Below are 14,874 nucleotides of genomic sequence, written 5' to 3'. Positions count from 1 at the left end.
CGGGCTGGAGCCGAGCTGAGCCGAGCCGCGGGGGCCGGGCTGGGCCGAGCCGTGGGGGCCGGGCCAGGCCGGAGCTGAGCCGTGGGGGCCGGGCCAGGCCGGAGCTGAGCCATGGGGGCCGGGCCGGAGCCGAGCCGAGTGGGCTGGGCTGGGCCAAGCCGTGGGGGCCAGGCTGGAGCCGAGCCGGGCCGGGCCGGGCCAGAGCCGCTGAGGCCGGGGGTGCTCGGCCGGGGCCGGGCCAGCGCACTCGGCTGGAACCGGGGCCGGAGTGAGCTGCTCGGCCGGGGCTGGACTGGGCCGCGCCGCACCTCCCCGGAGCCCTTCTCGCGCCCCCCACCACCCCAGCTTACCTGGTGCTGCCTGCCTGCCTGCCCGCCCCTGCTTCTTTTCAGACTTCCTGCGAACCTCTGATTCGCGTGAAGCAGGGGAGGGGGAGGAGCAGGGGGCGGAGTGTTCAGGGGAGGGGAGGAGGGAGAAGTGAGCTGGGGGCGGGGTGGAGAGCTGTGGCGCGGGGCCCTCTTAGCGCGGGGCCCGATTCAGCCGAATCGGCCTAAAGCCGGCCCTGACAACTTGCCTAGCATCACGTAGGCACTCTGTGACACAGGAATTCTTTAGGGCGGCATTCAACTGCCTTAACCATGAAACAGTCCTCTCTCTTCCTATAATCCTCTACCTCATTTACTAAACTACAGCATATCTTTTAGAAAACATCTAGTCAAAGCCAGTAAACAAGATGATGGCTTAATCCAGCTCTCTGCAATAGAGGGGGATAAAATCAAAGCAATTTAAGAAGATAAAAAAAAAACAAAAAAACCAATCCACCCTGAACCCACAGATCTGTGCCCTAAATATGAATAACCATCCTTGGAGCCAGTTTTAGAAAGAAAATAAAATGCTGAAGAGAGCTGCCAGATCCCAGTCCCAGAAAGCAGCCTCTGGGGGAGAAAATCCAGCAACAAAATCCAGTGCCATCATCCTACAGAACATATTAAAAATGACTCTGCAAGATTGAAGATGTTGAACTAGACCCTCATTATTTTGTGAGGAGAGAGTGAGTGAGTGCAATGAGATTTTTTAAAAATTAATTAAACCTGTACTAGTGTGGCTGGGGGCGGAAGCTAGACAGTTGCCATTTTGGAAAGGACAGACAAGCAAAAGGGAAGTGTGGCAGCAGCCATGTTGAGAGAGGTCCAACAATCAAGAGGGAAAGACAAGAAGATTTAGTTATCTGGGAAAGAAAAAATCCTGTAATACAAAGATAAAAATCCCCCAAAACAAAGATAGCCACAAAAGACAGTAACTGCCCTCCCTCAAATAAACTATGGAGGTGGTAGAGAAGCAACAGTCACTAAGGCTGAACTGAAGGACATGCTGTTAGATACCAAAAAGATGAATAAGGAATTGAGAGAAAAGTTCCATTAAGGATACAAAAAATGAAATTGAGATGAAAGGGAAAATATTAGATGCAAAAACAGGATTAAATGAGCAACTGGACAACATTACTAATCTAGATGAAAGAATCCAAATAATTGAGAAAAAGAAATAGAATTAAAGCTGTAGGACACGGAGAACTGAGAATGCAAGAATAATACAAGGATAAAAGTTATTCCAGAGGAAACTGAAGCGAGAAACCTGCTGGACACATTGGACGATATTTTCCATTACAAATTAAAACTGAGCAATAAAGATTGCATTTATACTGAAAGGGCTCACAAATCCCTATTCCCCAGGTCCCCAGTAGGCACCAGACCAAAAGATGTGATTGTCTATCTACACGACTATCAAGAAAAGGATAAAATACTGAGTGCAATGAGGGAGAGAGCTGAACCACTGATGTTTCTTAACCAGCCGTGACCCTAAAAGCATCCCTATGCGAGAAGGCAAGGGGCTTCCTGGTATCTACTAGTGAGTTTCTGGTCAGCTCAATGTATCGAAACTCACTACTGTTATATTCTGTATCTAAAAAGTGTCACGTAATACATCATTGGAAAACTAATAACTGACTGATCATTAATATTTTTGTGTGATGTATGTAAGGCCAACCCACAAAGGACTATGAAGATATGCTGAAATTATAACTAAAATATGTTTAAACCATGTCAAGCGAATTGATAACAGGTTTTATCCAGACAAAGGAAAGAGGCCAACACCACAAACAAGGTATAACACTGATAAGCCAAGTGTCAGCCCTGTAACTAAGTAACCCATCAAATGAGAAAGAAGTCTTTTGTAATACAAATGAAGAACTTTAACAGGAAAGTGCTAATTCCTGCACATGGAAAGTAAATGGTCATTGTGTGTGAGATCAAAGACTTTGGTAAGTGCATTCCTCCCCCTCACCACCATGAAGAAGAAATCTGGACGGGAACTCTTGCTGTCAGTTTCATTTCTGTGAGAAGAAGCAAGAAATATGGACACAAGGAAAAATTCTTAATTTATGGGCTTTTTGGATTTAATAAGGCAAACAAGGAGGCAGAGATCCCCAGAGTTATTCTGGGTAGCCGTGAAAAACTTTTGGGAAACTGGCAGAACACTACATCTCTGCTACCTTTTGAAATTATAGACTGTGATTCACCTGTACATATATTTGTATCTGCTTTAACCTCTCAATAACTCATTTCTTTTTCTTAGTTAATAAAACTTTAGTTATTTACTATAGAATTGGCTATCAGCAGTGTCTCCGGTGTAAGATCTGGAATGCAAATCGACCTGCATAAGCAACAGGTCTCTTGGGATTGGGTGTAACCTGAATATTTTATGATTTTTGGTGTAAGTGACCAATTATCACATAGTCCATCTTGTCTGGGTGGCAAAATTGACTGGAGTGTTTAAGGGGACTGTCTGTGACTCCAGTATAAGACTATTGCAATATCTTGGGAGTTCAGCTCCCCACTCCTCGGCCTACCTCCAGGCGCTTCCCGCCGCCAGGGAGCGGGGAGAAGCGGGGAGCTGCGCATTCAGGGGAGGAGGCGGAGAAGAGGTGGGACAGGGGCAGGGATTTGGGGAAGGGGTTGGAATAGGGGCAGGGAGGGGGCGGAGTTGGGGTGGGGACTTTGGCGAGGGGATTGGAATGGGAAGAGGCAGGGCAGGGGCAAAGCCTCATGGAAAGGATGGAGTAGGTGTGGGGCCGGGGGCGGGGGGGCCTTTTGTATCTTTTTATGAAAAGGTGCCAGTGATGCGGCCCTCGGGCCAATGTACTAGTCCTCATGTGGCCCTCGTGGTGAATTGAGTTTGAGATCCCTGGGTTAGTGAAATCTAATTATAGAACATAGTGGGACCAGTTTGGAGTGTCTGCTCTGCTTTTGACAGTCTACCCTGAGGTAGGTACTCACAGTTGTGAGCCATTCCAGACAGCATGACACCAGACATGCATGAATTCAATGGGCTATTCATTCGTATCAGAAGTTGCAGGGAGAGATCATTTGCATTGTAAAAATCCAAGGTCCCACAGGAAGTCTGATGGAACAGTGAACTGAACGAAAATCTCCCAAGTCCCAAGCTAGTGTCCCAACTACCACAACATCCTTCCTCATTATCACTCAAAGATATATTGTTTACTTTTCATATTGAGATGAAAGCAGCATGACACTGTCTTTGACACACTGGGCTCAATCTCCACTTCTTGCAATAGCCACTTATGGCTGCCATGTCTTGGTTCAGGTTGTCCTCAACCTTTTTGAAGTTTCTGTTTCTTGAAGGTAGGCAGAGATTGGAGGATTTTCAATGTTCAAAAAAGTTGTGGCAAGAACAGATTCCTGAGGGTATAGGTTCTTCTGGATCCTCCAAGTGCTCAATTTATTTTCCAGCATCGCTTGTAATTTTCTGTTTCAAAGCATTTTTTCTGTAGACCTAACAACACATCAAGGTAATATCTTTGACATCAGTATCATCATGCTTTCATCTCAATTACACTAATGCTTCATGAGAACTCAACATCTTCTTGAATGGAGAACGATTAGCACAATATCCAAAGCCAGTATATCTAGGAGTAAATTTAACTTGCACACTTGCCTATAAGGACCACCTCACCAAGGTAGCTCAGAAGATTAAGAGCAGAAAGGGCCTTTTATATAAACTTGCAAGCATAACTTGGGGTGCTAATGTGCAGACACGGTTAGCTCTCTACTACTCCGATGGAGAATACTGTGCTTCTGAGTGGTTAAACCCTCTCCACACAAAGCTAGCTTATGTACAATTGAATCAAATGATAAGAATAATAACAGGACTATGAGACCAACAAACACCGATTGGTTACCGGTCCTTTCTAATATCCTGCCTCCTAACATCAAGTGTTATAGTGCAGCAAAGAATCTCCTTGACAAAATCCCGGAGATACCACAACTGCCAATTTTCAAAGATATATAGGAGGCGCCTTGCCACTGTCTCATTAGTAGAAGACTAATCTGGACTATGTTACTGACCATGTCCATGGTTATCACACTGTGGCAAGCAAAATGGGAACATGCTGCTCCCTCTGTAAGAAACTCCTTCCTCATTTCTCAGTTTGATGAGGGTCTGCCTGGCTTTGAGCTGCCATGCCACACCACCTCTGTTGCAAGCTCAACCATTTCAGATGTGGGCTGGTGAGGTGTGTGGCAAATGACTACACCAGGAGACTCAGGGACAGCCCTCTACGTAGTTGCAGACGCACGCCTACTGAATAAAAACAACAAGGAGTCTGGTGGCACCTTAAAGACTAACAGATTTATTTGGGCATAAGCTTTTGTGGGTAAAATCCTCACTTCTTCAGATGCATAGAGTGAAAGTTACAGATGCAGGCATTATATACTGACACATGGAGAGCAGGGAGTTACTTCGCAAGTGGAGAACCAGTGTTGACAGGGCCAATTCAATCAGGGTGGATGTAGTCCACTCCCAATAATAGATGAGGAGGTGTCAATTCCAGGAGAGGAAAAGCTGCTTCTGTAATGAGCCAGTCACTCCCAGTCCCTATTCAAGCCCAGATTAATGGTGTTAAATTTGCAAATGAATTTTAGTTCTGCTGTTTCTCTTTGAAGTCTGTTTCTGAAGATTTTTGTTCAATGATAATGACTTTTAAATCTGTAATAGAATGACCAGGGAGATTGAAGTGTTCACTTACTGGCTTTTGTATGTTACCATTCCTGATGTCCGATTTGTGTCCATTTATTCTTTTGCGGAGGGACTGTCCGGTTTGGCCAATGTACATGGCAAAGGGGCATTGCTGGCACATGATGACATATATAACATTAGTAGATGTGCAGGTGAATGAGCCCTTGATGGTGTGGCTGATGTGGTTGGGTCCTCTGATGGTGTTGCCAGAGTAGATATGGGGACAGAGTAGGCAACGAGGTTTGCTACAGGGATTGGTTCCTGGGTTGGTGTTTCTGTGGTGTGGTGTGTAGATGCTGGTGAGTATTTGCTTCAGGTTGGGAGGTTGTCTGTAAGCGAGGACTGGCCTACCTCCCAAGGTCTGTGAGAGTGAGGGATCATTTTCCAGGATAGGTTGTAGATCGTGGATAATGCGATGGAGAGGTTTTAGCTGGGGGCTGTATGTGATGGCCAGTGGTGTTCTGTTATTGTCCTTGTTGGGCCTGTCCTGTAGTAGGTGATTTCTGGGTACCCGTCTTGCTCTGTCAATCTCTTTCCTCACTTCCCCAGGTGGGTATTGTAGTTTTAAGAATGCTTGATAAAGATCTTGTAGGTGTTTGTCTCTGTCTGAGGGGTTGGAGCAAATGATTGCTATCTTGTGATGGTCTATCAGGAGGACTTTCCAGACTCATACTTCTGACCCCAAAGTTACTGAATGGCTATACTAGGCGTGATGCTTACATAAGCCCTTCTGACATTTTTCTTTTTTCTGACACACACCTCTGTTTTATTTCCAGACTTTATATTTTGTATTTTGAACTTTTTTCCATCTTTATTGTACCACTTGTACATTTGCTAATATAATAATGTGCATATGTGAAAGTGAATCTTTATTTACTTACTTTTTTTTATTCTATTTTGTTTTCCAAACTTACCAAACATCTGTTTGTCATTCAGACATAGAACCACAAGTGAGGTTTGACATTTTAACATTCAGCAATTTTTGAGTTATATATGTATAAATAAGGCTGTAAGAAAGTGGTGATTTTTGGTTCAAAAGTTGCAGCCACGGTTTTTTAAAGTTATAATTTTGGTGCAGAGCCAAATTTGAGTGCACCAAGTTCCAGCGCCTCTCACTCAAATTTGGCCAGGGCACCACTCTGTCATGACTAAGGGGAGGCTGGGCGAAATTTGAGTCATTGGCATTGCGACCTCATGAACAAGTGGCATTGCAAGTTGGTGCCTGGGGTCCCAACACTACTCAAATTTGTAGCAACTATAAAAATTTACAGTATGTGTTAGAAGTTGTGGTTTCCACAAGAAGATAGTGGCCTGCAATTTTTGGACACCCTTACATATAAAAAGAATTCAGGAGCAAGTATATTATATTCCCTGTTCACACAACTCAAAAACAGCTGAACAGATCTTCAAACTTTAAAAGTAAAGTTGAGCTTTGGGCTCTGATCAGAAAGACAGTAACAGTCCCAAAAGGAGAATTTATGGGGGAAAAAATTATGAGTGAATGAAAACAAGGGATTAAGTCAAGATGCAATCTTAACATTTTATTATTAAAAAATGTTAAAATAGAAATGAAAATAAAGTCACCCAGTGCATCCTTTGCTGAAACGCAACCATCTCTGGGACTATGCATGACAGCTCTACAGACTGGACACTTTAGTAATTGATTTTAAGTGCTGTTCCAGTCTTTCCTCAGTAGTATTATTTAGAATCCTTTTAAAGTGCATCTTCTACACAGAGAGAAATGAATCAACAAGAGAAGATTGGAAAAGGATGCTGCACTTAATATAAGATTTTAAGTAAAATGGCTATCCTACTTTATTTGATAAACTGTTCATAATCTCACTCTGTTTGGCATTCTCAGCTAATTAACTTTGCTTTGCGCTGTCAGCCTAAGTGCTGAAAAAGAGATACCTGATTGGCCTGGAGGTCATGGGCTAGATTCTTCCCTGTACTTGAGCTTTGACATTGTTTCTGTATCTGTGGCCCTGGTAGAACTAAATGTACTAACAACATAAGCAAGTGTATGTTCCTCTAGCTCCCCAGCAAAAAATCAGAAAGCACATTTTCTCAGGAGTACTATATGCTGTACCTGCACCTGATAATAGTATGACGCTTCCCTTGCTATCCCCCAATATATCTGGACGTACAGGATTAGCTTCCATGGCCATAAGTGTTCTAAAAAAACCTCAGAGCTCCCAAAATTCTACCACTAAGAGAAAGATTTTGGAGTGCAGAAGTGAAGGATAGAAACATATGTTTTAGCACTGCTACCATGGCAAAGAATACACGGATACCTGCCAAGCAATTCTACCACATTTGCCAGAAATTGAGCTCTGAAAAAATAAGAACAGGAACCCTGGGATTTTCTAAGTATAAACATACTGTAAAGAATCTAAATAACAAAACTGAGTTTTTATTCTGAAAAGGGTAAACACAAGAAGCAAAAGCTCCTTTAACATAAAAGAATGTCAGCATTTATTATAAATAGCTGGAAGCTATAACTTATAATACAGGAATATGAAGCTAAATTGGCCTTAAAGAAAAGTTCTCTTACCTAAGTGTGGGGGAGGTTTCTACTTCTTTCTGAGCAAACACAGACATTAAAAAAATACTTTAGGGTAGAATGAATGTTTTAGGATGATAATAGCATGAAAAATCTTTCACCTCCAGGCTGCCACATCAAATCTAGACCAAACTGATAGTAACCCATAGTTGTTACTATCCAATAGCTTTTAAGTGGTCTTCAGGAATTGTGTTTGATAGCCTCAGTCCTGTCCCTAGTGGACAAATGGACATCAGCAAGCTGCCACCGCAACAGGCAATCTTGTTGGTAGTCCCAACACAAAGGTCAAAGAACTAAAAGATACAGAAACTAAGCTACCTTCTCTTGTCTAGATGAGGTCAAGATTGAGGCACATGGGTGGGGCAGCATGGGGAAGCCTGCACTGCAGTCACACATGCGCTGTTTTGTGCATATGGGTGCCTTTAATCAGCAATAAATTAAAATTTAAATAAAAAAATTTGAAAACCATTTTCAAAAAAGAATATTTGCCTTCTCCTTTGGCTACCAGCCCCTTTTCATGTTAGTATTTGCCAATGAACATAGAGCAGTTAAATGAGATCTCGTCATGTTTCAAAGATTGGTTAGGTTGTCACAGCATACATTACCATGCCAGTGACCGTTCTCTGCCAGTTGCTGCACTGCCTGCAGTCGAACGATTCTGTCTTCTGATTGACTTCTCTTCAAGAGGACCCACAAGGCACGTTCATGATCTTCTGTAAACGTACTGAAATATTCTTTACCAAAAATCACATAAATATAATGTTAAAATTAATAAGCATTTTTCTTTCATAGTCACCTTCTTATTTACCAACCAAAAATACTATTTCCTGGATTATTAATATGACTTAATAACCATTTATGGAGCAATCATTTAATAGGTGCTACAATATCAAAAAACTGGTAACAGACCAATAAAATGGAAGCAACATAATCTTCAGAAGACCATGGCCAAAATCCTGATCCTACTGAAATCAGTGGGAGTTTGTTTTCATTTAATTTAATAGGGCCAGGATTTCACCTCATCTTTTTATATTTTATACTTATATAGAGCCTTTAAACTGAGGATCTCAAAATGCTTTATTTATATTTAAGAACTGATCCTGTATAGTGCTTACCAACCATAACTGCCACTGGCTTCAGTGGGAGTTGGAGATGATCAGCAACTCTAAGGATCTGGGCCTTAATCTACTGAACGACACTCACAACACTTCTGTGAGGTACATATTATACCCATTTAACAGATGGGTAAATGAGGGCAGATAGAAAGTTATTTGCCCAACATGTCATATCAAGCTGATGGCAGAATCAGGAATTGAACCTTTAAGTCCTGTCACCAAGTCCTGTGCTCTAACACACACACACACACACACACAACTATTACAAAGAGGTTGCGTTCCTTTCAATTAACACTAACAACAATCCTGATGAAGAGTGTCACACACTCACACCTAGTTCCTAAAATGAAAAATCTTCCAGGACTTCTTCACCAAACAATGCTTTTGGCATCACAAAAGTTTTAAGCTTCAAATCTCTTCTGAAAGAGGATGCAGTATTCTGTCCTAGCATTTGTCTAACATTTGTTATCAAAATATAATGCATATAACTTTCCTTTAAACACCCTGTTTGTAAAAGTGGCATGAAATATTACAAACATGTAGGAATATTATAACTACAAACTAGTATCAGATACATAAGAAACATGCTTCTATTTTCTAAAGGTAATAAATTTGTACTTTTCTAAACATGAATATTAATCACAGACAAGCCAACATTTCCACTCTTAATACCTACCATCAAAAGGTCTCCGGAGAATTTTAGCTTCAGTTTCGAGTATTTTCCTCACTACTTTATGAAGTTCTTTTCTTGCCTTGTATGTGATTCCTATGAAAATATTATAGGCTTATTCAAGGTTGATAAGGGAAATGTTGTAGTATTATGCCCAGGAACCGACAATCAAAGATTTAAAAAAAAAAAACTCTTCAAACAGTTACTATGGGAGAATATTGCACATTTCTCTCTTTTGTATTCTAGGTTATTCTCTTTACATAGGTGTGCTTCCCACTGATGTCAAAAGAAAAATTAATGCACATATAAATAGGACAAAAGACTGTCACTTTTTTTTTCTTTAAACTGGAGGAGTGGCTTAAGGTCTCAGGCTCAGCTTTGAAATAACCAGTTTCCATGAAACCATAAATTCAAGTTACAGCAGAATTAAACTTAACCCTTTCTCCTTTCAAAGTAGGCATTTTATTGTGTGTGGGTCTTTCAGATGAGGAGTTGAGGTCCAATTGTCTCTGCCTGGACATTAAAGACCTTCCAGTGCTTTTCACAAAAGTAGGGATTTGTTACCAAAGCTTCTCTACACACAAACTGGCACGCTGAATGATTTGTGTTGTTTATTACCAACCTCCAACCAAGAGCTGCTTGCATGTCAGTGTTGCTGTATCTAAAACATTTAGTTTTATATTCCCTTTTATATAGTAGGTCCATATTATTTTGCCTCTCGTACTACTATATGTGAACTAATAGAAAAAGGAAATTCTTCCTAGTCTGTTATGCAGTATTTCTATGGACTGAGATTAAGAACGTCAATCTCTACATCTACAATGACACCATTCATGTTCACCATTTAAAATGTAAAAGGATAAAACCAATGTGTGCAGAGGGAGAGAGAAAGCTTTACCAGTCTAAAATTGTATTTATTTAAACAGCCTGTTAAGTTCTGAAGCAGTTGCCCAACTTTTCAGTTAGAAAGATGCTTTACTTAAAGGACCACAGGGTTTTAGGTTTTTTTAATAATTTTTTTTTTTTGCAAATTACATTCAAGAAGATAAAAAGCTCAGCTAACATATTTTCTATATTAAAGAATTATAATAACTTCATAGTGCTTTTTATTTATGAGATAACAATCATTTTCTGAGCCACTTAAACTCTGAGGCCAAATAATATGGATAAGGTACAATAAAAGCATAGAAGTGGTTTTGTTACAAGATTAGATCAGCACTCTAACACTTAGGTTATACAAGAGATGAAACAACTCCAATTCCATTTCCTAATAAGAATAATAACATGGCTGTTCTCAAGGGTCCATGAAACAATGTCAGTTTAAGTGATCAGCAGTTATACATGTGTGTCAGATGATGCTCAAAAAAATAAAGGAAGGAGACTGAATAGATAATCGTCTTTACTATTGCCTCTGGAAGAGGGAAAATTGAATGCATACCTTATGCAATGCAAGACAGCACAGCTGAACAGTATTCAGCACCGACAATTGCATTTATTACTGTCGAGATCCTCATTCCCACTCCAGCCCCTGTGTGCCATGTAAAAGGGCCAGAGAGGCATATAAGAGCCCTAAAAGCTCTGTACCCAGATGGGACAGGAATCCCCAGGTGCAAGCACTGTCAAAAACAGCAGTGAGGCTGCCACCTCCAATGACCCCTTTGTAGCCCCGGGTGAAGGGGACATGCTGGGGTGGGAGGGGATCTGCCAAGGGTGGGACTGCAGCATGCAGGGCTGTGGAGATTCCAGGCAGCCCTGGGAGGCTGCTGTAATTTAGACAGGCTCCAAGGGCTGTCTACATTATGCCAGGGGGCCATGTAGCAGCCTAGGATCAGAAGTGCACAAGGGTGGTTTAATGTCACTTTATCTCTCTCCCACAGTGGGCTACAAGTTCTGTGCTATGCTTCTTAGCGGCACAATAGAAAATCTCACACTATATTTATTACGGGACCATGCAGCATGACCAAATTCTTTTTAGTCCTCTTTTACCATCCCAGTGTCTCACTCATTGTTTGAAAAGCTGCTCTCTTAGTTCTGTCTCTCAGCACACAATCTTACATAGCTTACCTTGACATTCACTGGGATCTAAAGAAACTGTATTTATATAAATATAGGACTTCAGTTTCTCTTGCTGTACAGCTTGAGTATCGAGTGTCAGTAACTTCTTTAGGGCCAGAACTTCATATGTAATAAATACAAAACCTCTTAAAAAAAAGAAAAGAAAATGGAATATAAATACTGTATTAGTCATAGAGTTTAAAGCCAGAAGGGACCACCATATCATCTAAAAATACAAATGCAAAGAATGAAGAAGGCAAATATAGGTTGAAAACTGTTTTATGGTAAATCATTATTTGCTCTATAGAGAATATATTTTATCAAATACAATATACACATTTGATCTTCTTTGTAATCAAGTGTTTGACATGTTGCACGGGCCAGTATAGTGTCTCAAATAATCAGGGCAAAGAAAGAGAAGAGATCTTAATGGACAGTAGTTTAAAATATGCAAAGATGTTCAGTTATCATTTAAAACTTAAGGTATTTCATGTTTAAAGATACCTTAGCAACATCCTTTTTTTGGGAAGTGACATAACTTCAGATATAAATAAAAGATATAAATTAGATGGGTAATTGTTAGTTACAACTTACCCGAGAATAAGTGATCCAGTTAATTTTGAAAATTTTCCTTAAACAAATAAAAAACACCCACGGTCAAACAAACTGTGTGCATACAAATTGTTATTAAAAAGTTAAGGCATTTGATCAGTTCTGGATACTGTACATCAAAGATGATAAAAATTGTAAAGAGGAATAGAGCAGGCTTTTCATACTCATTTTTCTGTTTTTGACTCCATCTTTTCAGTAGTTGAAAACTATTGATAGATTCTATTTTCTACATTCTTCCCCTCTAGTTTTAAATTACAAAATTCCCTGCTCTCAAAGCTAAATAAGCTAATAAATCATTTATTACTGACAGTATATTTGTCTTCTCTTCAGTATTATTCTCTCTTGCTGGTGACATTCATAAGCTCAGTAGCAGGTGATCAACAATATGGCTACTACTGAACTGTTGCCATAAACTATGAAGAAGGTTCCTCCTTTAAATAAATAATTTCATTGAGATCTCTAGTGTGTGGGGGTAAATACAGGAAGATACATGCTCTTATCTGTCAAGTCTTGCAAAGGTCTCTCTAATAGATTTTCTTTACAGGAATTCAGTCAAATCTCATTCATCTAAACAGGACAGCTGACACAGTACCTGGAACTTATAGTGCTTTACACTTTAATTCTAAGGACACTGGCCAATCCTTAGGCATTTTATACCTGGACAAGGTGAGCCTGTTTTTGGATTCCAGAGGAGCCAATGGAGAGGATCTGTTACTACTGGGAGGAGCGAATCCCAATAGGACATATCTCATCCTGTCAAGAATAAACTGCCTTTGGAGACTTGCCCCACCTCCCACTCCACCAGGTTCTGTCCTTGCAGGGAAGTAGCATGGAGCAGGCTTCTCAAAGATTTCTGGCATGAAAACGAGAAGCAGCTACATGCTGGAAAAGTTACTGACAGGGAAGGTAAAACAGGCATGAAACACAAAGTCTGCTATCTATCAAGAATGGAAGAATCCAGTCTTCGATGCTGGGGCAGAGAGATTAGGAATCCAGAGGGCTCTCCTTCTAGAGAGGGAAAGCAGAAGGAAGGTAGAGAGTAAGAAAGAAGGGTGGTAGGCCTACTGCCAGCAGGCAGGAAGGAAAAGAACCCAGGAGCTACGTTTACTCAAATGTTGCCCCTTGCTTTAAGAATCTCAGGATAAGTTTGTTCCTATGGTTCTAAGGGTGAAAAAACAGACATTGAATGAGGTCAATTTATGGAAGCTTAATTAGATGGTAATTTTTTGGAGACTGCTCTAAAAATCTTTTGTTTTCTTTTTTTTTTTTTCAAATAAATTAAGTTTCTAGCCTTTACGGTTGTGAAGCTAGTCCTTTGTGATATGAATAAAGCTTAACCAGTGCAGAGCTATCTATCTGAGCAATGCTAGCTACGCCACTCATGTCAATGAAGTGTTGACACTGAAGCATAATAATGATATTTTAAATGACAACTCTGTTTGACAAGGTGAGTGATGGCAATACACTGGAGGGATGGGAGAGAGACTGAAAACATGAACATATCATCTCCAAGTATTTTGGGGTTACAAATGGTATGTAGACCTTTCCAATATCATCTTGTGAAGTCCAATTCATAATGTAAATACACAGCTTATTGTAGCAACACAGTCATTTTTATGACCTCATCGGGCTAATATTTACAGAATTGCACTTACTGATATCTTTCCACGGCAGATCACTTTTTGTGGTTGGACGAGAAGTTCCTATTCTTCTGCAGCAAAATACACAATAAGCAGACAACGACATTCTGTAGATGTACAAACAAAAATTATTAATTTAGGTAATATAATTAAAAACCTGCAGCAAATTTCTGTGTCTTTTCCCCTCAAGAGCAGAAAAGCATTACTCATTTATATTGAACACTAAAGTGACAGACAGCTAGAACCTAAGAAATCCATAAATTACTGCATTTGGTAGCTTACACTTCAATGATAAAAGTTTAACACAGTGCTTTATAAAACTGTATGTTACAGTTGATTTTACTGTGCATATTTTTCAAATTACCTCTCTCCTCTAGTATGTCTCCATTGCTGCATCTTAGTAGCTATTCATTAAGTACACCTCTACCCCGCTATAACGCTGTCCTCGGGAGCCAAAAAATCTTACCGTATTATAGCTGAAACCGCATTATATCGAAATTGCTTTAATCCGCCGGAGCGCGCAGCCTTGCCCCACCCAGAGCGCTGCTTTACCGCGTTATATTCAAATTCGTGTTATATCGGGTCGCGTTATATCGGGGTAGAGGTGTATCATATATTTCCACAGCTCCATAAAGACATTACTCTGCATCATACATGCTTTTCAACCACCAATTCGTAGTAATCTCATTGTTCTTAATGTTTAGAATTGATTTTGTTTATACAACCATCCGCTTGATGGGGCTTTCAACAACAAATAAACATTTACATCTTTGAAAGATGTATTTCACAGAAACTGTCAGAAGTCTTCTGCTGTTAAAAGGTTATGATTAAGGCTATAATTTTCACATGGAGGTCACAATGTTCACAGTAATCATGAATCTGAATAGAGTCTGTGAGGAGCCCACACTGCACTCACTCTGCAGTACCAGCTCCTGTCCTGTGGGGCTCAGTCCAGGTCCTGGTTCTGGGTGTTGCAACACCACTCAGGTTTGGCCCCTCTGCTCTTTTGCAGATGGAAATGGAAGAGCGAATTGGTCAAATTTGATTAGCACTGCAACTTAGCTACACATACAGTCACAATACCACTCCGGTGTGGCCCATCCGCCTCTCTGTAAATGGAAACAGAGG

General features: G+C 40.7%; 1 protein-coding gene across 1 annotated transcript in view; it reads right to left on the bottom strand.

The window, feature by feature from the left end:
• The window catches only part of SERAC1 (serine active site containing 1), a 53,980-nt gene that overhangs the window by 28,559 nt on the left and 10,547 nt on the right, over positions 1 to 14,874 (bottom strand). The window contains exons 2-6 of the mRNA XM_026649734.1: positions 13,762 to 13,853; positions 12,089 to 12,125; positions 11,504 to 11,640; positions 9,446 to 9,535; positions 8,260 to 8,388 (exon numbers count right to left, since the gene is read on the bottom strand). Coding sequence (XP_026505519.1) covers positions 8,260 to 8,388; positions 9,446 to 9,535; positions 11,504 to 11,640; positions 12,089 to 12,125; positions 13,762 to 13,852 — 484 coding nt within the window. The 5' untranslated portion in view covers position 13,853. The remainder of the gene's footprint in view (positions 1 to 8,259; positions 8,389 to 9,445; positions 9,536 to 11,503; positions 11,641 to 12,088; positions 12,126 to 13,761; positions 13,854 to 14,874) is intronic.

The sequence above is a fragment of the Terrapene carolina genome, unplaced genomic scaffold, assembly GCF_002925995.2.
Source record: "Terrapene carolina triunguis isolate 2854851 unplaced genomic scaffold, T_m_triunguis-2.0 Scaffold85, whole genome shotgun sequence".
In the NCBI taxonomy this organism is placed as follows: domain Eukaryota; kingdom Metazoa; phylum Chordata; order Testudines; family Emydidae; genus Terrapene; species Terrapene triunguis.
Note: the sequence above shows the minus strand (reverse complement) of the source record. Positions and strands in the feature narration are given on the sequence as shown.